The sequence below is a fragment of the Mixophyes fleayi genome, chromosome 4, assembly GCF_038048845.1.
Source record: "Mixophyes fleayi isolate aMixFle1 chromosome 4, aMixFle1.hap1, whole genome shotgun sequence".
Classification (NCBI taxonomy): Eukaryota; Metazoa; Chordata; class Amphibia; order Anura; family Limnodynastidae; genus Mixophyes; species Mixophyes fleayi.
The window spans coordinates 7,611,402-7,637,036 of record NC_134405.1 but is presented as its reverse complement, the minus strand read 5'-3'; the positions used below and the strand labels follow the sequence as shown (position 1 = coordinate 7,637,036).

The 25,635-nt window shown below is 45.0% G+C and overlaps 1 protein-coding gene across 1 annotated transcript; it reads right to left on the bottom strand.

Moving 5' to 3' along the window:
• LOC142149621 (kinesin-like protein KIF1C) lies at positions 1-25,635 on the bottom strand. The gene is made up of 8 exons (XM_075204944.1): positions 25,443-25,635; positions 20,613-21,242; positions 9,967-10,105; positions 3,897-3,973; positions 2,621-2,800; positions 1,032-1,097; positions 237-415; positions 1-136 (listed from the first exon to the last, which is right to left on the bottom strand). Exons 3-8 carry the CDS (start codon positions 10,070-10,072, stop codon positions 1-3), a joined length of 744 nt encoding a protein of 247 aa, XP_075061045.1. The 5' UTR covers positions 10,073-10,105; positions 20,613-21,242; positions 25,443-25,635.

The following is a 25,635-nucleotide window of genomic DNA, read 5'->3' as shown; positions in this document are numbered from 1 at the left end:
TCATAAGCCCCAGTAATCTCTCACCTTCTCAGTATCTAGGTTCGTCATTTCATCGTGTCTCTTCTGGGTGAAGACGATGGTGAAGACAGCATGTGAGCGGCTGCTGGTCTCATTCATGTTTGTGGCAGCGACCGTCCTGTGGAGAGAATAACCCAGAAACAGAGGTCATAATAGGACGGTGATGTCCTAGGTACGGAGGTAATGAGCACATCTCACCAGGTAGATAAGGAGATTACCTGGCCTTGTTCCCACAGTCCATGAGGTCGGCGATGTCATGATACGAGGTCACAGCCAGCTTGGACAAGTCCTCCACGTACGGCCCCATTATGGGGTGCTCCCTGACACGCAAGTTGCCTTTACTTTTGGGGCTCAGCAAGTCACGAACTCTTTCACAGTAAATTTCCATGTAGCTGACCTGATTATTGGATAGAAATGCACATGTAATTACCCCTGTATGTAAGGTAGGGCGGGGGCAGGTCCCAATCCTAGGGAAGAGGAGGGGAACAGAGAGGAGCAGTACATGTAGTAAGACTGCAGGGTACAGCGAGGGGGTATACTCTATATGAGAGGAGTAATTGTGTGGGGAAGACAATATACAGAAAGCGCATGGGGGGTGGGAAGATTAGATAGTGCACAACACATGTGTGTGTACGTGGTATGTACAGGGAGTGGGGTAGATATAAGGTGTATATGTGGTATGTACAGGCAGTGGGGTAGATATAGGGTGTATATGTGGTATGTACAGGCGGTGGGGTAGATATAGGGTGTATATGTGGTATGTACAGGCGGTGGGGTAGATATAGGGTGTATATGTGGTATGTACAGGCGGTGGGGTAGTTATAGGGTGTATAAGTGGAATGTTTAGATGAGTAGTTATAGTATACATGAGGTACGTACAGCGGGTGGGGTATTTATTGGGCGTATATGAGGTACGTACAGGGGGTGGGGTATTTACTGTGCATATATGAGTTACGTACAGGGGGTGGTGTATTTAGTGGGTGTATATGTGGTATGTACGGACAGACTCTCACCTCCACAGAGTAGGATAGATCTGGACTCTGATTATCACTGACTCGGGCAAATAAATCCTCACATAACTGCGGAGATAGCAGAAGATACGTCATTTACTTGCACCATTTACCAAAAACATGACTGGTGACACCCCCGCCCCACACCCACACCCCATCAGTACTGGATGTTACACAACGTAACCTCTCTGTCACTGGAGGACACACAGCGTAACCTCCCCTTCCTCCTTTCCTCATGTCTACGTCACTGAAGGACACACAATGTAACCTCTCCATCCTCCTTCCCTCATGTCTCCGTCACTGAAGGACACACAATGTAACCTCTCCATCCTCCTTCCCTCATGTCTCCGTCACTAGAGGACACACAATGTAACCTCTCCGTCCTCCTTCCCTCATGTCTCCGATACTGAAGGACACACAATGTAACCTCTCCGTCCTCCTTCCCTCATGTCTCCGATACTGGAGGACACACAATGTAACCTCTCCATCCTCCTTTCCTCATGTCTCCGTCACTGGAGGACACACAATGTAACCTCTCCATCCTCCTTTCCTCATGTCTCCGATACTGGAGGACACACAATGTAACCTCTCCATCCTCCCTTCCCTCATGTCTCCGATACTGGAGGACACACAATGTAACCTCTCCATCCTCCTTTCCTCATGTCTCCGTCACTGGAGGACACACAATGTAACCTCTCCATCCTCCTTTCCTCATGTCTCCGATACTGGAGGACACACAATGTAACCTCTCCATCCTCCTTTCCTCATGTCTCCGTCACTGGAGGACACACAATGTAACCTCTCCATCCTCCTTTCCTCATGTCTCCGTCACTGGAGGACACACAATGTAACCTCTCCATCCTCCTTTCCTCATGTCTCCGATACTGGAGGACACACAATGTAACCTCTCCGTCCTCACTTCCCTCATGTCTCCGTCACTGAGGGACACACAATGTAACCTCTCCGTCCTCCCTCCCTCATGTCTCCGATACTGGAGGACACACAATGTAACCTCTCCATCCTCCTTTCCTCATGTCTCCGATACTGGAGGACACACAACGTAACCTCTCCATCCTCCTTTCCTCATGTCTCCGTCACTGAGGGACACACAATGTAACCTCTCCGTCCTCCCTCCCTCATGTCTCCGATACTGGAGGACACACAATGTAACCTCTCCATCCTCCTTTCCTCATGTCTCCGTCACTGAGGGACACACAATGTAACCTCTCCGTCCTCCCTCCCTCATGTCTCCGTCACTGGAGGACACACAATGTAACCTCTCCGTCCTCCCTTCCCTCATGTCTCCATTACTGGAGGACACACAACGTAACCTCTCCGTCCTCCCTTCCCTCATGTCTCCGTCACTGAGGAACACACAATGTAACCTCTCCGTCCTCCCTCCCTCATGTCTCCGTCACTGGAGGACACACAACGTAACCTCCCCCCCCATATTCGAGGGATAGTCCCATGCTGCCCATCAGATGAGATCATGACCAGTTCCTGAGAGATAATCCTGTGCTGTCTCCTTCATATATGACTTCATGTTCAGTGCTTGAGGGATAATACAGCGATTCCCCCTTGGATGACATTACCTGAGGGATAATCCCATGCTGCTCGGCCTCCGGTTTCCCCATCATGGTATAGGATTTCCCAGCCCCAGTCTGTCCATACGCAAAAATACAGACATTATATCCCTCGAACGCATGTAAAAGCATCTCCTCCCCGATATCCTTGTACACCTGTCGCTGGGACGCAAAGTTCGGGTCTTCTCCCTGAAGGAGAGGAAACAAGATGTATTTATCATATTCAGCCCAAAACACATTCACTATCCAGTGTTCACCCCTTCAGCCCTCATCATTAATGAATAGGAGCCTCAGTGTTCCTCTTCGGAGGTGGATCACAGAGAAGAAGGAAAATACCAGAATATTATATATTTTCATACAGATAATTCTATACTTTAACACCATTTAAATAAATAACAATTGAAAAACAAAAAAACACAAGCCTCTAAATTAGTCTTAACTGGCAGGGAATGCTGGTACTTATAGTTCCACCCAGGAACAGAGCAGAGACCCTGAGACCAGTCAGATCACTGACAAATACCCACGGGATAAGAAAGCAGCAAGAACACAGATAGAGAGCGGTCCTATTATTTATTTCACTAACCCCAACTGACAAAACGGCAATTAGCATTTTTGGATGCAATTTTCTTGGTGAAAACTATATAAACAAAACAGCGTCTCCGAAGCACAAATAATGTTCCAGAGTTTTAGCATTGTATGCAGTGTTCTTCAGCTGCCACGATACAGTGATGTTTCATCCAATACCATCACGAAACAAGCACATTATACAATTGTTGATGCATGTGTAGGTTAAAGACTGATGAAGAGCCATGAACGTCAAATGGATCTAATAAATATATGCACCTTTCTGCCCATCTAATAAATCAAAATCAGTCGGATAATTAAAAATGTGTTGCTTTTTCTGTACTTTAGTTAAATGCTAAAGACCAAGGGGTAAATGTATTAAGCTCCGGATTCCTCAACACCCGCGAGTTCGGCGTCAAACTCGCGGGTGTTGAAGAACCCGGAGCTTAATACATTTACCCCCAAATGTTGAAATTCCAGGTTATCAGGTGGGAAACAGCAAAGCAGCTGCATGTGTAGCCAGCAACAGAGCAGGGGTCACAGCTAACAGCAGTGGGATGTGGGGAGAGCAGCTTTAGGATGCAATTTATTTCCACCATAAGGTAGCCGGAATCTGAATCTGATCAGGATTAAGAAGACTGGGTGGAATGTACCAGACGCAGTACAGGTATGATAGCTTGAAGAGAAAAACAAAAAGACAAACAATTAATTATGCCCTCACCGTAGTGTGCGACCAGTACGAGTAATCAAAGGTGAAGTTCTTTGGCGCATCTTTGGGCTGTTTAGGGTTTGATATACCTGCAAGATGAAGAAAGGAGTTAATTATTAACAGTAATATCTTGCTTTAACAAACATAGGTAATATACACTAGGCGGCTACTTCATTAGGTGCAACTCCTTACTAGGGCAAGTATCTAATGAGCCAACCATGTGGCAGCAACTCATGGTCAAGAGGTTCAGTTGTTGTTCAGACCAAAATATCAGAATGGGGAAGGAATGTGATCAAAGTGACTATGACCGCGGAATGATCGTTTGTGTCAGACGGGGTTGTTTGAGGTTATAACTGCTGATTTCCTGGGATTTTCATGCACCACAGTCTCTAGCGTTTACAAAGAACGATGCGCAAAACAGAATGTCCAGTGAGTAGAAGTTCTGTGGGCAAAACAGACTGCTAATGAGAGCAGTCAGAGAAGAATGTCCAGATTGATTCAAGCTGTCAGGAAGGAGACAATAACTCACATAACCATGTGTTACAGTGGTTTGCAGAAGATCAACTCAGAACCCACAGCACCTTGAAGTGGATGGAACACATCAGCAGAAGACCACACCGGGTTCCACTCCTCTCAGATAAGAACAGGAAACTGAGGCTTCAGTGGATACGGGATCAACAAAACGCCACAGATGAAGAATAGAAAAACATCACCTGGTCTGACAAATCTTGATTTCTTTTGCAACACGTAAATGATGGGGTCAAAATTTGGCGCAAACATTATGAATCCATCCTGCTGTGCATCAACGGAGCAGGCTGATGGTGGTGGTATCAAGGTGTCACAAAGCCCATGTCATCTTGAGCTGGTTCCATGAACATGACAATGAGCTCAGTGTACTCCAATGGACTCCACAGTCACCAGATCTCAACCCAATACAGCACCTTTGGGATGTGGAGGAACGGGAGATTGGCAGCTTGAATGTGCAGCTGACAATTCTGCAGTAACTGTGTGATGTTATCATGTCACCATGGACGAGGAGCTCTGAGGAACATTTCCAGCACCTTGTTGTATCCATGCCACAAATAATTCAGGCTGTCCTGGGTACATAGGGTCCTACCCAGTATTAGAATGGTGTAGCTAATAAAGTGGCCATCAAATTGTTTGTACTTGTAAACAGATTATATCCTTCAGGCTTCCTCCTTCCTTCCCTTCCACGGATTCAGCATTAAAATAAAGACAACACCAAATTTGCTGCAAAATTAAACCTTTTTATCTTTTCTACTACTTGAATTTATGGGAGGAAGAAAATGCATTACTTCCTTCATGTGTCCTCCGGCAACACACCAGAGAATGAAAACTATTAGAGGCCGTGTTCAAGTTACTGCTAGGCATATGTATTCCACTCTAGCCCTTCACTCTCTGCCCATGACATAGAACGTTACTGAGTGCATGTGTGGCTGGATCACATAGAAATAATTTATTGTAGAAATTTATTTCAATTAGTGGTGCAGGCACCAATTTATAGAATTGGAAATGTACTTATTAATATATTGGTATTTGTTTGTATGGAAATGTATTGATTTTGGAGACAGAAGTCATGTTTGGGTTTCTATAGGAAGTGCCATTTAAGCATCTGAGTGAAGGGGATGTATTTTTACAAGTGTCTGGAGACAGATAATCTCATGTTAATTAGACCTTTTCATCACTGAATGACCAACGCATCCGTTGAGTCTGAAAGCATGGGGGGGAAGGGTTATTAGACTGGCTGGTGGAATTTCTATGTGTGTAAGGCTCAGGATGCAAATGATCACAGATTACTATGAATGTTGTAAGTTAAATTGCAAGATTAGAGAAAATGTTATATCCTGAAGGTAAACATTCAATAGAAAACCTCAGATGTAGTGGTGCCACTAGCAGCAATGTAACAGGTGTTAAACCTCTCCAGGCTGATTCATGTGCAGGCTGGATTGGTTAAAGGGACAGGAGGCCGGATTACCTCCTGCCAAGATAGTGTCCAAAACTGTATTTAAAGAGCCCTGTTTGATCATGTAATTCAGTATATCATCTGTAATTTCTGGAAAGATCACTAGTACCATAAATTGGCACGTGTAACTGTCCTTATTAGGACACTTGAGCTAATAAAACATCATTGCTTCAAGATCCTGCCTTGACTACTACTTACCTGCTGTAACTCCTGTGACCTACAGATTAAACCAATCTAATCCATTATCCAGCTGTTCTGAGGTTGGGACCCAACATCCAGTACAAACGTTCTGCCCTCTAACTGCAGCTCTGGCCAGTGTGATAGGCCAGGGGGAACCATCCAGCGCAACCCTGATCTAAAGTGAGAGGTCAGTTGTACCAGCCCAGTTGCTTAGTGATGGGGTACACCAGAAGCCAAAGTTACTCAGAAGGAAGCGGTTCAAGGCACCAGTGTAGGTGCCTAGTGGTGGCAGCAGGCTCCTCCTACTGCGACAGGAGGGACGCATTTGGAATAAAGAAGACAGTGGCAAGGCAAGCCCAGCTGGTCCCCAGCAACACAACAGACAAAGTGGCATAGGAGGTGCATCCTGTCACAGCATGTAAACTACCAGATGCATAATGATTCCTGCATGGCTTGTTTCATCCATCTAGCAATAGTCATCTTGCAAGCGGATAATCTTTGACCCACGAAGCTACAAACAAATCCTGAGGTTTTTGTTCTTTTTGTTTTACAAAAATTGAGAGGAATGTTTCACATCCAACGAATGCAATCTCTGCTAACCCTTGTTATTGGGACATAACGTTGAAAGGACAATTTCCGGAGAACAATGAAACAGAGAAGATACTTGTGGAGAACATTGTGCTTGCGAGGACATCATGACCTTCTCTTCTGTGATACCCATGAAAGGTTCCTGTGACAGGACAGGATGGGTTTACATTGCCAGCTTGGATTTTATAGCGTCCCGGGGAGTTGTTTAATGTCAGTAACCTATTTACCTCAATCAGTGTCTCTGATCCTGTTTACTGCACCAATGCTCCTGGGCACGGGCACAGCATGCACCAATTGGCTTCATTATTTTGTCCCTTACTTCTCCCGATTCTTCCCTCACGTATAGCAAGATGCTATATCCCTCCTCTTTGCAGCTTGCTCGGCTACTGTGTTGTGTACTGCACTGTTATTTCTATATTGTATCATCCTGCAATGTAATGTAGTATTACACTCTCTGGGCACTGCTGTGGACCCTTGGTGGCGCCTTATTATTAAAAGATAAAATTAATAACAACCTGCTGGTGTTGTTTGGCCACCAGCCAGACACCAACTGATAGTGTAGCACAACCATCACCTCCCTTGTAGATTAGTTCCTGCCACCTCCATTGCTGGCAATTAGAACTGCTTGCTTCCGGGGCGCTGAAAGTTGCAGCTGTAGAACCTTGTTGCTGGTTACTCTGACTGCTTACATTGGAGTAGGACTGTTGGGAAGCAGGTAGGGTGATGACTGTGGACGCTAGGCTCAACCCAGGACAGCAGGGGAGGGATTGCAGTGCTCGCTCCCCTCTGTAGGTCACAGGGGATAGAGTGGGTGCAGGTGTCCGACAGCAACAAAGCCAGGTCTTTATGAAGAGCGATATTTATTGCTCATTATAGCTATAAAGAGCTATAACACACAAAATCCATCTTAAGGGTAGTACAATGCAATTTACAGTGTTTGGTGTCCTTTATATGCAGTTTTACACACATATTCCATAACAGTCCAAGCAGAATATCTCATCTCTCACGAGAGCCAGCCTGAACCCTGACAGTTACTATAAACGGTCTTTGGTGGCAGCTCCAGGGAGTTGGGTGTGTCACCACGAGGGCATGGAAGGGACCAGACCATGAAGCAGCAGTCCCTCCATTTCTGCGGCCAAAGATCTGCTGCATTGCACTGCTCCCTGGAAGTGCACTAGCAGGATGCAGTAGAATTCTGGTGTGACCAGAAAAGGTTCTATTGTCCTCTGTTCCCCGCATGGTGAATTGGTGTGTAGCAGCCCGAATACAACTGGTCCCCTTCTTACTCAGTCTCCTTTACAGGGTCTATATAAAGAGCATGTTGTGTGTCTGTGTATACATCTTTAATGTTGTGCATGACAGCTATTGGACAATAAATATCACTACTATTAAATATTCTGCTTTATTTCTGCAAAACGCTTAAATATGTGTTCCTGTGACCTACATATAAACAGCTAATACTCTAATGCATCCCTTGACCTACCTGTTTTGAAACCAGCGTACTGAATCAATCTTTGCTGCAATCCTACAGTCCTGATCTTCCGTACGAGGTCAGGAGGTGCCAGCCAGTCACCAGGAAACAGGTGCCGTAGCGGCTACACGCAACGCACCCTGCCTCTCCTGTTGTAATTCAGTCTGGTGGTGATGGTTGCAGAGACCACTCTCTTACCACTTTGGGTATCATGGTGGTGTGCAGTTGATACTTAGTCAGTTGGTGTGTAGCGGGTGATGAGCAGCAGTAAGAGAACAGCAATAATGGCCGGTTACTGACACTATGAGGAACACAGACACGTCTGTAAGAACCACCTCCCCTAGACATGGTGGCAGAGCAAGCACACCCAGTACCAGTGACATATGTGAAAGTTTGAGGTGCTGAAATTATCTCATGTGGCATTAATTGAAAAGGTCTCAGCCCTTGTTGGGACTTGATTGTTGACCTTAGAAATCAAACTTTCAGAAACGTGAAAAGTCAAGATTACCATGAAATTGTTCTTGTAGAAGAAACATCGTCATTTGCTCATCCTTCAGCTTCAAGGTTGCCACTTTAAAAATCTGTTCACACACGTTAGATCAAACAACAACCTGTGGCCCCATGTTTTGGAGACGGAGAATTGTGGTCCCTTTGTCCTACTGTGCTAGTTCTCTGGGATTTTTAAATTATTTTATTTGAGGTAGGAACAGATCCATTTTTGGTGTGTTTCCAATAGTATCACCTTGTACTTTTCTGGGGGCAAAAGCCACAAACTCTGTTTTGTACCCCTAATTAAAAACCTTCAGAAATCACACAGGCTTTTCCACCTCCCCAGGCACAAACATCTGAACGTGGAAGTGATTCCACTGTTGAATCATATAAAGCTACAACTAGTCTGAAAGTGTAAGAATCCCCTCAGAAGGTCAGATGTGGTTTTCCCGGTGAACCAGAAGTCAAGAGAACTTGCCACACAGGGTCCCTGAAAAAACGGTCCTGAATGGCAAAGGTGGAAACTTCATCTGCTTTTCTCAGAGCAGTCTTTTAAATGACTAGTTGAACTCATGGTCAGTGTAGTCACCCGTGTGATCAAATCATTGCTTTTTTGATCCTCCTCCATTCCTTGACTCAATAGCATGCACTGGAGAAGAATTTTGGTCTCCTCAAATAGTTTTGATAAACATCATCTTCCTTTTGTCTCTTCGATCTCTTTGTTAGTTGTACTACGGCCCTCGTTATTAAACAAATACGGGTCTGTGACCTCTATTGAACATTTAGAATCTCCGCCTTTCACGTCTTCCTCTAGTGAATCACACTCCACATCTGCCAATGAGAGTGAGGGGCCGGGATCTCAGATGGCCATAGGGTTCTCTTCTGCTAGCACTTATTCCCTGCTTCAATATTACATGCCCTAGTACCATAATATATTATAGTATTGGATCACGTACAAGGCATAATACTGAGTAGAGAGAGCCGGACAGCAACCTCCAGATCTGTCAAGTTAGGTAGAAGAGAGCTAAATACACTGTGCTTCCTTTGCTGCAATATATACGTCCAGAGCTGGATAATGGGAGAGAGATCGGCAGGTGTATGGCTATTCATTCTAAAACCATATTCAATCAGCAAAGAATACAGATCAGTGAGAAATACGTGAGTGACCCTGTAATGCAAACACATGCATAAAAAGACCTGTGACATGGAGTAATATAGGTTACATTCATCTTTTCAATCAAATCCGAATAACTTGATTCTGCACAAAAGCATTTCTGACTTGTGTCAGAATACTTATAGGGGCGCAGCATCAAACACAGCATTCATGGCAGCTTCCATGCAGGGCAGAAATGGAGACAGCGGGTGCTTACACGTGGTGTTCCCCTGCATCTGAATCACACACTTAGCATCATGGGAAGTCTCTCGGGTGTTAAAGGGCCGGACGCGGACAGCGACCTTCACCGAGGCTCCGGCCATCTTCAAACTAATTCACCCCAACTGCAGGAAAGTCTGCAAGACAGAAAGAGAGTGCGTAATTATCATGCATACAGTAATACTGTTTTATAAGATCACACAATTCATACAAGACAAATCTTATCCAGGGTGTATCATGAATAGGACACATTGCTCTAACAACTGTGTGCTGACAAGCCGAATACTATTCAACAACTGCTGTCATCTAAATGAGACACATTAAGCTATGGTATAAGGTCAGTGACCGTCCATCTTATGGGACCTGTTTAATAAACAATACATACTCACCCACTACATTCTGTCAATGACTTCCAACTCTGCTCATCAACTATCACACTCCTGCCTTCTGGACTTTGTCTGCTCTGCTCCCCCCATTTGGAACTCCCTGCACCGCTGAACCAGGTTCACCCACACGGTGGTTAGCACTTCTGCCTTACAGCATTGGGGTCAGGAGTTCGATTCCCGACCATGGCCTTATCTTTGTGGAGTTTGTATGTTATTATTATTATTATTAATTTTTATTTATAGGGTGCCACTAGGTGTCCGTAGCGCCGTACAGGGACAAACGAGATTACAATACGAGGTGAGACAGCACAGTACAGTAAACAATAATCACAGTAACTCAGTGAGCTCAAAGCACCGCTAGAGGGGCGGAGGAGGGGAGAGGGGAAGGTCCACCAACGACGGAGTCCAAGAGGGAAGGCACGGATGACAGGGAGACCCCTAGAGGGGAGAGGAGGGAGCGAGAGGGGACGCGGGAAAGAGGGTCCTCAAGGAGGAGGGCTAAGTAGCTGGAGAGCAGAGTTAACAGTGGTGAAGACAGGAGGAGAGAATACCCTGCTCAAAGGAGCGTACAATCTAAGGGGTGGGGTAGACAGACAGAGAGACACGGTGGAGAGATGGAGGAACAGAGGATAAGGATAAGGGGGGAGGAAGAGGCAGAAGAAAAGGTAGGAAGTTAAGTGGGAGACTGGAAGGCTTTAAGAAAAAGGTGGGTTTTTAAAGCCCGTTTGAAACTGGACAGATTAGGGGAAGTTCTGATGGAGGGAGGGAGCTTGTTCCAGTGGAGGGGGGCAGCACGGGCGAAGTCTTGGATACGTGTCTGCGTCGGTTTCCTCCGGGTGCTCCGGTTTCCTCCCACACTCCAAAAACATACTGGTAGGTTAATTGGCTGCTATCAAAAATTGACTTGTGTGTGTATTTAGACTGTAAACCGCAATGGGGCAGGGACTGATGCGAGTGGGTTCTCTGTACAGCGCTGTGGAATTAGTGGCGCTATATCAATAACTGATGATGATGAACCTCCAACCTTTCAAATGCTGCCTTCACAGCTCACCTTTTCACACTTGCCTATCTGCCCTCATCCTAAGACAATTTCCTCCTCACGCTCCATCTGCCCCTTTCACTCCACCATCGCCATTTACTGCCCTAATCATCTTCAAAGTTAGTTGTTATTTACTGATTCTATTGTTTCTTGTGTCCCTTACTTATCTGCATTTTTATCTGTTAAAAACTATAAAATAAATACTTTTTTGTTGATCGTGCATTGCTGCCGATTCTGTGGCGTCATGAATAAAACATAAGTGTTCCTATAAGCATGTGCCCCCCTCTCTCTGGTGGAACACAACGTGTCACACGGGATCAGCTGACCATACTGGTTCTCATTCTGCAGATCAGACAGTATCCCTGCAGGAAGTACCATTGTTTTGCAGGGTGTGGTAAGGTGAAATGCTTCCCTATAATTTGGCACACTCCCTTCAGGGGTGAGCTGTCAGACACGCAGGAGGTGAAAGAAGAGAAAAAAAGTGGATGTTAACTAATTAGGACAGAAATCACGGAATCAGATTGTGCAGTGATCAGATGCTTTCATGCCATGATCTTAGAAACATATAGAAAGCATTGTGTGAGCAGGGCTGAGCGGATACAGGAATGTGGGAGTTAAATGTGGCCGGGGAGGGGTACTTGGGCCAACCCCACGCTCCTATCTTGCCTTACTGGACAAACATCCCAAGAATTTTTCTCCTGCCCAGAATTTTCCAGGATGAAAGATTTGTGACACTTCTGCAGAGAGCTACAGAACGGCTCACCTCCCACCATTCCCAGCTCTCCTCCTCCCCCCCCTTCCTGCTATACATATATATAGCCAGGGGGACAGCTAGTGTCACAGTCATGTGGGAATCAGAGACTTACAGAGTACAGCTACAAGCAGTCATCCTGTTCCCAGGACTCCCAGTGACAGGAGAGTGAGCGGTGTCATTCAGTTATCAGGGACAGTGTGATAGAACCAGCGTGGTAATCAGTGCCAGCGCTGGTGTTAACTGAAGGGTATTTCTGCCTGTTCGGATCACGACAGGTAACAAAGGAGGAACGTACTCTGTCGCCAATAGATATTTACACAACATTTTTATTTATTTATTTTTAAATCCCAGCACTGACACAATGAATACAAAATCGAGCATCGACCTCGTTGTGAAGACAGACGCTGCACTAATTCAGCCTTATAGATTTTCTTTTAAGTAAACCACTTTTATTGACTCAGTGAGGATGATCCGCAAAATAGATTCTCAGGGTCATATTCAATTAGGTTTCTGGTCCGCGCCGTGAAGTCAATTCACGGTACCGCAATAACGTGGATTTTCGTGCGCACCCCATTGGGTTGCGTAGGAAAATCAGCGTTATTGCTGTACCGTATTACCCTCAATACTGTGCGGGTTCCGCGGTAACACGCATTACTGCGAACCGGAAACCTAATTAAATATGCCCTTTAAATGCAGTTGGCAAACATACTTTCGAGAAACAGACCTTGAATCAGCCGCATCTGCACAGAAACGCCCTCAGCATGCCCTTACTGTATAATACCTATATTTAGCCTCCCTTTCCCTACCCAATTCCGCCCTTCAGCTAGTAGACAGTAGGGTCATTTGCGTTCAGACAAGAATTGCGTTTACTGGCCCAAGGTCCATTGTTTAGCAGGCGCAGAGCTATTTCATGCAAGATACACAAAGCACATGGGCTTAAGGCCGAAGATCCATCAGGCTCAGGGGGTTCAAAGTATACTTATGTGTCCTGACTGCTAATTCCTGTCTGTTGTGGCACTTTATCTTACCATGTTCACATCTTCCCTATCCCGGCACCTAGAAACTCAGGGGCAACTTTTGTTTGAAAGACGGGAGTCCCCTCTTTCACATGATATAGCCCCTTAAGGGTTATTGATTGGTGATGAAATGTGATCACCAATTACACAGGAAAAAATAGGGAGCATAAGATGGGGAAGGGGCTTTGTAACTCACAGCTTTCCCCCATCCAGGCACCGAGAGACTCAATGACACCTTTGCTTGAGGTGCCCCATAAGTAACAACATATACTGCAGAAAGCGTTAATTCGTCCAGAGAAGAGGGGTTTATAAGGCCCAGATCGCCACCATCATGACTTCAACAAACACAGGGGTACGATCAATTAGTGCAGTAGGTGGTCGTGCATTCCGAAAAGTATGGTTTGGTGGGCTTGCTATATTGTATCTACTCATTTTATGTATTTCATTCAAGACCATGCAAATTAGCAAACAGATATCACAATAGTGTGTAGAAACCTGTTTTACACAGTTTTGGAAATGTGGGTTGATGCCAACGGAAGGACCACAAAGTATCTATTATTGATTTGATTTTCTAAACAAGTATACACATAGGGGCATATTCAATTGTCGGCGGGATTGCCGAAAATCCTGCGCTCAAAAAATATTACCGTTAATACGGTAATCTCTCGCTGGATTTCAGCTCGCAGCTCCCTGAGCTGAAATCCAGCGAGTAAATTACTGTATTAACGGTTTTTCCGTGCACGATTACTGTAATATCGGTAATCGTATGCGGTCCGCTGACTCTTATTTCACTTTCTTGCCATTTCAATACAGTACACTTTCTTTGCCCATTTTGGATGGAGCTGTATAAACAAACTATTGGTGTTTTCTGAAAACCCTTCTGAAATAAACCAATGTATAACTTGTGTGTGTACCGCACAAACAAATTACTGAGATATGTTGGAATGTGACCATCCCCCCCCAAAAAAAGTGCTCAAGAGATTAAAAACAATAGTTCTGCAAATTTAACAGCTGCAATCCATCACTAATTGGTAGGATAAATTCAATACCATACCTAGAGTTTTATATTTTTTGTCATTTATATTTTACTGTTTGCCTGTCCCAAACTCCCTATCCTGCAATATCAGACTGACTTACACAGAGCTATTTTAGCACATTGCAAACTTAAAAATGGGCTTGGCTTTCTGGTATCAACCTACTGCTATACAGCTGCTCACTTGTTCAAAAGATTATTAAAAGTATCAACGGCTGCGCATAGGGCTCTTTACTGACCTTGAAGATAATTTTGTTCAAGAGCTTTCACCGAGAGATTTTGTCTGGTGTCGAAAGAAAAATAGGTTGGGCACCGACATTAGGGACCTCCCAAATTCCCAATCTTTGTGATTCCTTGAAGTCTCCCTGTGATGTGACACATATCTGCTCACCCGACTTCGCTGTAACTTTAAATTCATAGCTGGTATGTAACTGAATAGGTGGAGGGCATGGTTGCTAAAGTGACTTAGCAATGTAGGTCATCTCAATTGTCGTACTAAAATTATCACCTGGGATGAACGTGTGGACAAATTTGAATGCACTATATTGGAATTTCTCAGATACACCCAAGTTTCATCCTTTGCTGGAAACATTTTGTCTAATAGAGGTGATGTGTCACCCACACCCTATGAAGTTTGAGTACACAGACACCAGAGCAGGCAGAGGGTTGGTATCTGATATTTACACCATTATATGACATGATGAGAAACCTTCTCATTCAATATCCAAAATTGGGAATACAACAACAATGGATTAACAATGGGTCCCAACAGTTGAGTCCATGGCAAAGTGCTCCATAAATACAATAATTAAGGATAAGAACAATACCCCAAACATATGGTTCTTTTACCCCATTCCCCTAAAAGTTAGTCTATAATTTATCCAGATTGACTTGCGGTCAACCTGCCAACCTGTTTTACTGTTGTTGGCTCTTCCCCTTGACCAATGCGGATGGGACAGATGTTCCGATTAACCCATTGCTTATTATGCCCACACACATAACTAGATAGAAGTATATACAGCATTATATGCCAAACTCATTCCCTCGTTCTGCAGAAATCAACATAAGATAAGACACCAGTGGTACAACGGCATTGTGGAAAGCCTCTATCCCCGTTCAGCAAGTATTAGCGTATAACATTTGGTGGACTTTTATGAATGAAAATATCACCTACCAACAAAGGGGGAGACTTACCAAATTTGAGTCTTTTTGGCTACTATGGTTCAATATAACAGGCTCAGATAGGATTCCACTAGGTTAATCTTAACCTGGGCTAGGTTATTACGTCCTCAGGTTATAACAGCCACCCGCCCCCCCCTTTTTTTTTTTTTATTATTATATGTGTTTTACTTCAGTGTATATCAGTTTATATTACCAGCTATATTTCTATAAGCCTGTCTGTTGCCACTTGAACTTTGTATAACACTGGGACATAAACCCTCAGAGTTTATTTGTACCACTCAGTGAGGGTTTATGCAATAAACAAACAAAAACATTGTAAGTGTGTGACCCTCTATGATTTGGAAGAACATCCAAATCACGTTGCATCAGTCTCACCCTATTGCCTTCACGAGGTGGATTTGGATCACAGCTGCCAGATATATTTGTGGATGATGACCTGTATACTTAGTGAAATGGCCAGGCTTGTTTCTCATTATCCAAATTCTAAATGTATGAAAGAAAAAGGTTAACAGGCCCCAATTCAATATCAGAGCTTCATCTGTATGACTCCCGACAGGGCGGAAGGTCTTTCATACCGGACCAGGAGTAACTGCTTCTACTCTATCTGAACACCAGTGTCAGAAGCCATTTCATTTAAACCCAGACATTCAATCACCATCTATATAGCACCCCTAATTCCGCAGCGCTGTACAGAGAACATACTCGCATCAGTCCCTGCCCCATTGGAGCTTACAATCTATATCCCCTAACATACACACATACACACACACAGACCGAGAGAGACTATGGGCAATTTAATAGCAGCCAATTAGCCTATCAGTATGTTTTTGGAGTGTGGGAGAAGACCAGAGCACCCGGAGGAAACCCACGCAAACACAGGGAGAACATACAAACTCCACACAGATAAGGCCATGGTCGGGAATCGAAATCGTGACGCCCGTGCTGTGAGACAGAAGTGTTAACCACTAAGCCACCGTGCTGCCCAATCTGTGTTTTAGTGATGGCGATCGTAATATAATACTTCAGTAGTACCACTTCACCCTCTATGCCAGTGATGGCTTACCTGTGATACTCCAGGTGTTGTGAAACTACTAGCCCCAGCATGCTTTGCCAGTTATCAGCTAGTTATCTATGGCAAAGCATGCTGGGGGTTGTAGTTTCACAACACCTGGAGTGTCACAGGTTAGCTATCACTGCTCTATGCAGATGACCATAATTTATCAATCTGTGGTCCTAACCAATCTGCACACTATTTACCATTTGCTGAAAGAGAGGCCAAGTCGCAGCTTCAAGGAGAATGATGTAGGCGACAAACCCTAAACTCTGTGCACCAGCTCTATAAAACTAGAAGTGATCTTTTGCAATGCATTAAAAAAAACAAAAACATTTTGCAGCGCTGCAACACTGAAAGGGTTAAATCCCAGCACCGAGGACTGGGTGTCAAGCTTATGGGAATCAGAGAGATATGGTGCATGAGGTGGTGTCTCCTGAGCTGCTTCTGTGGCCCTTCAACCGAACTGCGGCATTACTACTTGTGTTGTGAGCAGCAAAGTAAACATTAAAATGGACTATAATACAGAGTATATTTTCGTGACCCATTGTGGTCCCAACCACTCCCTTCTAAGAAAATAAAGTACTTCTGTCGGCAGTAGGGTCGGAGAGTGGAGCAGCCTGAGATGGGGGTGAGAATTTTTATCACACAAATATACAAAAAAAAGGTTATAGTTGGAAAGACAACGAGAACAGCGCTGGTGCGTCAAATGGGCTGTAACAGCCGTGATTCAGGACGGTCACAGCACACACACAAAGTCTCCCTGTACAAATGTTTATATAAACGTGTTTCTTTAGAAGTCTAGTAGATGAATTATACATAGGAAAGCTTTGAGATAAAGGTTAAAAGGACTAACACTAAACCCTAAGCATCACTTTTGATAACCACACTAATGCTTTTTAATTTTCAAATTCTTCTTAAACTCACCCCACGACCGCTCCATTTTACACGGGGGTCTCAAAACCAGCAGGTCATGCCGGAGGGAGAGAGGATTTTTCTCCTTTACCACGAGACCGAGTTGTAACAGAAATAGCCAGTTACCAATTGGAAAATATAATATACATGATAAGAAAGAAAGTGGAGCCAAGTTTAAAAAAGGCACAAATACATATCTAACATAGAAGGCGCAAGGCTGGAACCATTATCAGCTTAATAAAATACCTACTTAATCCAAGACTTACACCTTCTTCATTAAGAGATGTTGGACACATATTTGATATGCAGCAATGTTATAGCTAGAGTCCAAGAACAGAGACACAGTGCAACATTCTAACCTAGACTGTTAGGTAGGAAGTCAGGTTTGCACAGAAAGTAATGCTGCCCCATTACTATATTCTTTCCTCAAATAACTTACCCTGGCTGCCACTGCAGACAGAACAGACCTGGATTCTCCCAGATTCTAAAGTGGCATCTCACAGAATGTATTTCTGGATCCTAACTTATCGTGCGTACTATATATTCACAGAGTATACATTACAGATTGATCACCCACATCGTGGGTCTTACAACACAGCTATGGAGATTGTTACATTTACCCCAGATATCTGCACTGACATTAGAAAGACAGAAGAGAACATTTCTAAAACAAAATTAGTTGTAATATTAAAAATAAAACACATTGCTATTCTCCCTCTCTCAACATGCAGTGACCTATTCTGAACCTCCCATTTCCTCTTCCCCCTTCCTCATCTTACTTCTCTATGCCCACAGGGTCCTGTTGCCCACCGTATAGCTTCTGGCCCAAGTCTTGCCCTCTCATACAGCTTCCAACCCTATGTCATTCCTACTGTATTGATTTTTACCCAGATCATTTCTGAAGTCATTGATACCACCATTCAAAGAACAATTCTCTATATAGCCTATTGCAAGTTTTTTGCAAAAAATACAATGTCATAAAAATTAATACAATTCTAAAACTATTTACAGTGTGGTTGGGCAGACTGAAACTTCAGGTTATTTTGGACAATATACAGATTTAATTCCACAAAACAAATAAAGCATATTACTAATTATTAGCCTGTGTGACAGCACAGTGGCTCAGAGGTTAGCACTTCTGCCTCACAGCACTGGGGTCATGAGTTCAATTCCCAACCATGGCTTTATCTGTGTGGAGTTTGTATGTCCTCCCTGTGTTTACGTGGGTTTCCTCCGGGTGCTCCGGCTTCCTCTCACACTCCAAAAACATACTAGTAGGTGTATTGGCTGCTATTAAAATTGACCCTAGTAGTCTCTCTCTCTCTCTCTCTCTCTCTCTCTCTCTCTGTGTTAGGGAATTTAGACTGTAAGCTCCAAGCAGGGACTGATGTGAGTGAGTTCTCTGTACAGCGCTGCGGAATCAGTAGCGCTATATAAATAAATGATGAGGATGTCACAGACCAGAGTTGAAGTGGAACAAGCAGAAGAGGAACCAATGCATACAGTAATCACATGCACAGATAAAAGTTTCTGGTAACACAAAGCATCAACTAATGATATGCAACCAGCACTATGGGATCCATGGCAAAGGTAGACAATCCGTTGTAGTACTACAAGTCCCAGCACTAATAGAATCACAACAGAAATTATTCTGCTTCATACTGTATTTTTGGGATTGCATGGAAATAATGAACATGGCTCCTTCATTTAGAAAAGCAGAAAATATTTCCTGTAGTAAATAAGCTCAGTAAAACATGGTCTTCAGGGAAGCTGGGGAAGAAAGGAATCTGGCGCAGAAGAGGTAGACTTACATATGTCTGTAAAAAGTATAATATACTATCTTTAAAGGTTTGGGACCCAAGTCCCATGCTTCTTGAACTGTAAGGAAAACATCTGACACTTGACATTTTGCTCTGTGATGACTTGTAAATTAGGGCTCCTGTGTGAGCACCTTAATTGTAATTGGCACGCTTTATGTCTATAAATAAGATTGAGCGCGATTTCACACCATTGAAGAGACCAGTGCCTAAAACTTTCCTGGCTAAATCCAGGCCGTGACCCTGTATTTCTAGGATTCGCTTTAAAGCGTGGTCCCGACTGTCCAGTGCTGGCTGCTCGACTCCCATGAAGAGGTCACATCTACTCCAGACCTTCACTAATCAGTCATGTGGACACAGGGGGAATGTGGGAGGGGGGTGTTAGAATCACTGGTCACATGATAGTCACAAAAGTATTTCAAGTCCATCAAAGTTCCTATTTCTCAGCAGGTGGAAGAACTAGTTTGGAATGATTGCAGCGAGCACTGGCAAAATTGTACAGTGACAGCGGTGTCCTCTGATCAGGGCTGAGAAGACAAACATCAGGAGTGACCCCATCTCCAACCATTCTGAACGGTTATGCCATCATCCCATTACACAAGACTGACTCGACTTCTGGGAGCTCTCCAATTAGGGAAGAGTCAGACGCTCAAAGTCCAACACACTAAAATGTTTACATTTCAACTGTGCTCAATGAATTACTTAGATTACTATACAGCCATTTACTTAGTCTGGAAACCCTAATCTAAGTTCTGTAAATATAGTATATAAAAGTAAGTAGTCATCAAGTCACCAACAAGGATAGAACCAGCCCCACCATCAGGCCAGGACAAGACTATGGGGGTGAGATTCAATTGACAACAGTGTGGCGTGCAGACATCTCTGCAATGTCTGGCTGTGCATATTGCCCCTATGGGATGCGAGAAAGAAAATGAGTCTATTCCTGCCATAACATCAGTGTGATGTGTCTCCGTGGATACTCCGGAGACACCTTGCACTGAATTTAATCTCCCCAATGTGTGATTTAGAAGCCTGTCAGAAAAGCCCAAGCTCCAGTCACCTATCGCATAGCCAAGGCAGATGTTTTATTCACTAAATATTTAGGAGAATGTCGCCCATCAATTAAAGCTGCATCATTTAAATTGATGAATTTCTAACAGCTGCTGAAGAGGGTGAGGACCAACCAGAAGGTACAGCGTCAGCAATCACAGCTCACGATTCGTCCTCCAACCCCACAGCCAGTTTTCAGACAGGGTTCCGAGATGAACCACAGAGCCCCAGGAGCAGCCATATGAAGCACACCACCGGAACTCCAGGGAGGGGCTAATAGGCTGCATTTTCAGCAAATGTCACTGGCTCCTAGTGACTGGATAGGCTATCAAGAATATTTGTTTTTCCCACAAAATTGCTGTCAAACAGAAACTATGCAATAAACATTCCGTACAGCTTACCAATTTATCCAAGTGTTAGAGCTCCACCACTTCTTTATAGTCAGTGCACCACACGTACAAGTCTTCTACAGCGGTATGCCACCAGGGGGGCCAAGTAATACACCTCCGGGATAAATCCGATCCTCATCTGCCTTGAGGCGATATATAACATGTGCTGGTTAGAGCTGGCTATGAGACGTGCCGAGTTAGTAAGCTCTTCACCAGAGATTCCAGGACGGATATCCGCTGCAAAACTGGAGCCTAGTTGTTCAGTCAGAACTAAAAATTATTCAGGACTAAATCCAGGTGTCAGGGAAATATTTACAACCAGTGAAGATCTTCTCTCCCCCTTCACATTAGGACAAATAGTATTTCCCAACACAAAAGTGACGTATAAACCAGTTCCTGCTAATTCCGCCTGTCGTCACTTAGCACATGGCGGCCACGAGTCAGAAACACCTTCCCGTTACTTTATTTCAGAGGGTTTCAGCTGTATGTATTAAGCTCTATACATTCACACAGGGTCTTCCAATGTGTGAATTCATGCGGGTGTCCTTAACAGGTGCGCTTTCACTTGTCAGATAGGAGTAAACAGGGTTTCATCCACGTTTTCAGAGATTGGTGTTTAAAGATCGTCTGTAGAATTAAAATCTGCAAGTGGAAGAGAAGAGATGCTAGGAATACAGTGGAAATAGATCAGTTCACTGACTTCCTCCTGCTGTACTTATTCTGTGTCATAATTACTGTTACATCATCCGTGGAGGTTATCATACTTTCTAATAAGTGTCTGTGATGCCAGACATGTCTGAACATGCCACATTCATCAGGGCCACCCCCAGCTCGCCCCGCGCGTCACACCCACCAGGGCCACCCCCAGCTCGCCCCGAGCGTCACACCCACCAGGGCCACCCCCAGCTCGCCCCGAGCGTCACACCCACCAGGGCCACCCCCAGCTCGCCCCGAGTGTCACACCCACCAGGGCCACCCCCAGCTCGCCCCGAGCGTCACACCCACCAGGGCCATCCCCAGCTCGCCCCGAGCGTCACACCCACCAGGGCCACCCCCAGCTCGCCCCGAGCGTCACACCCACCAGGGCCACCCCCCAGCTCGCCCGTCACCTAGGGGGTCAGTAGTATGCAACATCCGGATATAGAGTATGGGAGGTGTAAAGAGTGTATTAGGGGTCAATGATAATCCCTACACCCAGATATACAGAATATGGGAGGAGTATAGATGGTATTATCGGGTCCGGATTACACCTTACACCAAAGTATAACAAAGTATGGGAGGCATATTGAGGGTATTTACAGGGAAGTAATGCTCCCTACATCCGGGTTTGGGAGAAACATATAGGTTACTAAAGGGTCAGTACTACACCCAGGTATAGAGAGTATTTACGGGGAGTAATGCCCCCCTACATAAGGGTATAGACTATATATAGGGTATTAGTGGGGAGTAATGCCTCCATACACCGTGGTATATGGTGTACAGAGAGTATTGGAGAAGAGTAATCTCCCACACAGCAGGGTATGGGGGCATTAGTGGCGGGAGTAAGGCCCCATACACTGGGGTATAGAGGGTATTAGAGGGGCTTTAGAGGAGAGTAATACCCCATGCACCAGACTATAGAGAGTATAGAGGGCGTCAGTATGAAGAAATGCCTCTAGACCGGGATACACAAAGTATAGAGGGTATTAATGAGAAGTAATGTCCCATACACCTAGGGAATACAATGTACAGAGGGTGTTAAAGAACAGTAATGTCCCATACAGAGTATAGAGGCAATTAGAGAGGCTATACAGAGAATATAAAGTATTAGCTGAGACTAATCCCTGTACACCGGGTATAAAGGGTGTTAGTGGAGAGAATATAAACAGTATATAGGGTATTAGCTGAGACTAATCCCTGTACCCCGGGTATATGAAGTATTAGAGAGCAGTAACGCCCCGTACACCGGGTATAGGGAGTATTAGAGAGCAGTAACGCCCCGTACACCGGGTATACAGAGTATATAGGGTATTAGAGAGCAGTAACCCCCGTACACCGAGTATACAGAGTATATAGGGTATTAGAGAGCAGTAACCCCCGTACACCGGGTATACAGAGTATATAGGGTATTAGAGAGCAGTAACCCCCGTACACCGGGTATACAGAGTATATAGGGTATTAGAGAGCAGTAACCCCCGTACACCGGGTATACAGAGTATATAGGGTATTAGAGAGCAGTAACCCCCGTACACCGGGTATAGGGAGTATATAGGGTATTAGAGAGCAGTAACGCCCCGTACACCGGGTATACAGAGTATATAGGGTATTAGAGAGCAGTAACCCCCGTACACCGGGTATACAGAGTATATAGGGTATTAGAGAGCAGTAACGCCCCATACACCGGGTATACAGAGTATATAGGGTATTAGGGAGCAGTAACGACCCGTACACCGGGTATACAGAGTATATAGGGTATTAGAGAGCAGTAACGCCCCGTACACCGGGTATACAGAGTATATAAGGTATTAGAGAGCAGTAACGCCCCGTACACCGGGTATACAGAGTATATAGGGTATTAGAGAGCAGTAACCCCCGTACACCGGGTATACAGAGTATATAGGGTATTAGAGAGCAGTAACCCCCGTACACCGGGTATACAGAGTATATAGGGTATTAGAGAGCAGTAACCCCCGTACACCGGGTATACAGGGTATTAGAGAGCAGTAACGCCCCGCACACCGGGTATACAGAGTATATAGGGTATTAGAGAGCAGTAACCCCCGTACACCGGGTATACAGGGTATTAGAGAGCAGTAACGCCCCGTACACCGGGTATACAGAGTATATAAGGTATTAGAGAGCAGTAACCCCCGTACACCGGGTATACAGGGTATTAGAGAGCAGTAACGCCCCGTACACCGGGTATACAGAGTATATAAGGTATTAGAGAGCAGTAACCCCCGTACACCGGGTATACAGGGTATTAGAGAGCAGTAACGCCCTGTACACCGGGTATAGGGAGTATATAGGGTATTAGAGAGCAGTAACGCCCCGTACACCGGGTATACAGAGTATATAGGGTATTAGAGAGCAGTAACGCCCCGTACACCGGGTATACAGAGTATATAGGGTATTAGAGAGCAGTAACCCCCGTACACCGGGTATACAGGGTATTAGAGAGCAGTAACGCCCCGTACACCGGGTATACAGAGTATATAAGGTATTAGAGAGCAGTAACCCCCGTACACCGGGTATACAGAGTATATAAGGTATTAGAGAGCAGTAACCCCCGTACACCGGGTATACAGAGTATATAAGGTATTAGAGAGCAGTAACGCCCCGTACACCGGGTATAGGGAGTATATAAGGTATTAGAGAGCAGTAACCCCCGTACACCGGGTATACAGAGTATGTAGGGTATTAGAGAGCAGTAACGCCCCGTACACCGGGTATAGGGAGTATATAAGGTATTAGAGAGCAGTAACGCCCCGTACACCGGGTATACAGAGTATATAGGGTATTAGAGAGCAGTAACGCCCCGTACACCGGGTATAGGGAGTATATAGGGTATTAGAGAGCAGTAACGCCCCGTACACCGGGTATACAGAGTATATAGGGTATTAGAGAGCAGTAACGCCCCGTACACCGGGTATACAGAGTATATAGGGTATTAGAGAGCAGTAACCCCCATACACCAGGTATACAGAGTATATAGGGTATTAGAGAGCAGTAACGCCCGTACACCGAGTATACAGAGTATATAGGGTATTAGAGAGCAGTAACGCCCCGTACACCGGGTATACAGAGTATATAGGGTATTAGAGAGCAGTAACCCCCATACACCAGGTATACAGAGTATATAAGGTATTAGAGAGCAGTAACGCCCCGTACACCGGGTATACAGAGTATATAGGGTATTAGAGAGCAGTAACGCCCCGTACACCGGGTATACAGAGTATATAGGGTATTAGAGAGAGCAGTAACGCCCCGTACACCGGGTATACAGAGTATATAGGGTATTAGAGAGCAGTAACGCCCCGTACACCGGGTATAGGGAGTATATAGGGTATTAGAGAGCAGTAACGCCCCGTACACCGGGTATACAGAGTATATAGGGTATTAGAGAGCAGTAACGCCCCGTACACCGGGTATACAGAGTATATAGGGTATTAGAGAGCAGTAACCCCCATACACCAGGTATACAGAGTATATAGGGTATTAGAGAGCAGTAACGCCCGTACACCGAGTATACAGAGTATATAGGGTATTAGAGAGCAGTAACGCCCCGTACACCGGGTATACAGAGTATATAGGGTATTAGAGAGCAGTAACCCCCATACACCAGGTATACAGAGTATATAAGGTATTAGAGAGCAGTAACGCCCCGTACACCGGGTATACAGAGTATATAGGGTATTAGAGAGCAGTAACGCCCCGTACACCGGGTATAGGGAGTATATAGGGTATTAGAGAGCAGTAACCCCCATACACCAGGTATACAGAGTATATAGGGTATTAGAGAGCAGTAACGCCCCGTACACCGGGTATACAGAGTATATAGGGTATTAGAGAGCAGTAACGCCCCGTACACCGGGTATACAGAGTATATAGGGTATTAGAGAGCAGTAACCCCCATACACCAGGTATACAGAGTATATAGGGTATTAGAGAGCAGTAACGCCCCGTACACCGGGTATACAGAGTATATAGGGTATTAGAGAGCAGTAACGCCCCGTACACCGGGTATAGGGAGTATATAGGGTATTAGAGAGCAGTAACCCCCATACACCAGGTATACAGAGTATATAGGGTATTAGAGAGCAGTAACGCCCCGCACACCGGCAGAACTGGGCCCTCACGTACCGTCACTGGCCCCTGGTAAGGAGCCTGGGACCCTCTCCCGGGTATCTGGGCCTCCTCCTGATGTTGGGCCCGGCGGCTCCTCCTAGTGTACTCAGCAGCTTAGCCCGGCGGGAGCCGCCATCACCGAGCCGGGAATCCCCGCCCACTGCATGACATCATCACGTAACTGCCCTAAGACCACGCCCATAACGCG

Bases quoted from the DNA above. Each gene is read 5' to 3' on its own strand.
- LOC142149621 (XM_075204944.1), bottom strand. From the start codon at position 10,072: ATGGCCGGAGCCTCGGTGAAGGTCGCTGTCCGCGTCCGGCCCTTTAAC. The intron at 1,098-2,620 runs GTAATGTCATCC...CTATCTCCGCAG, and splicing joins AGCATGGGATTATCCCTCAG to TTATGTGAGGATTTATTTGC. The intron at 137-236 runs GTAATCTCCTTA...TTCTCTCCACAG, and splicing joins GACTGTGGGAACAAGGCCAG to GACGGTCGCTGCCACAAACA.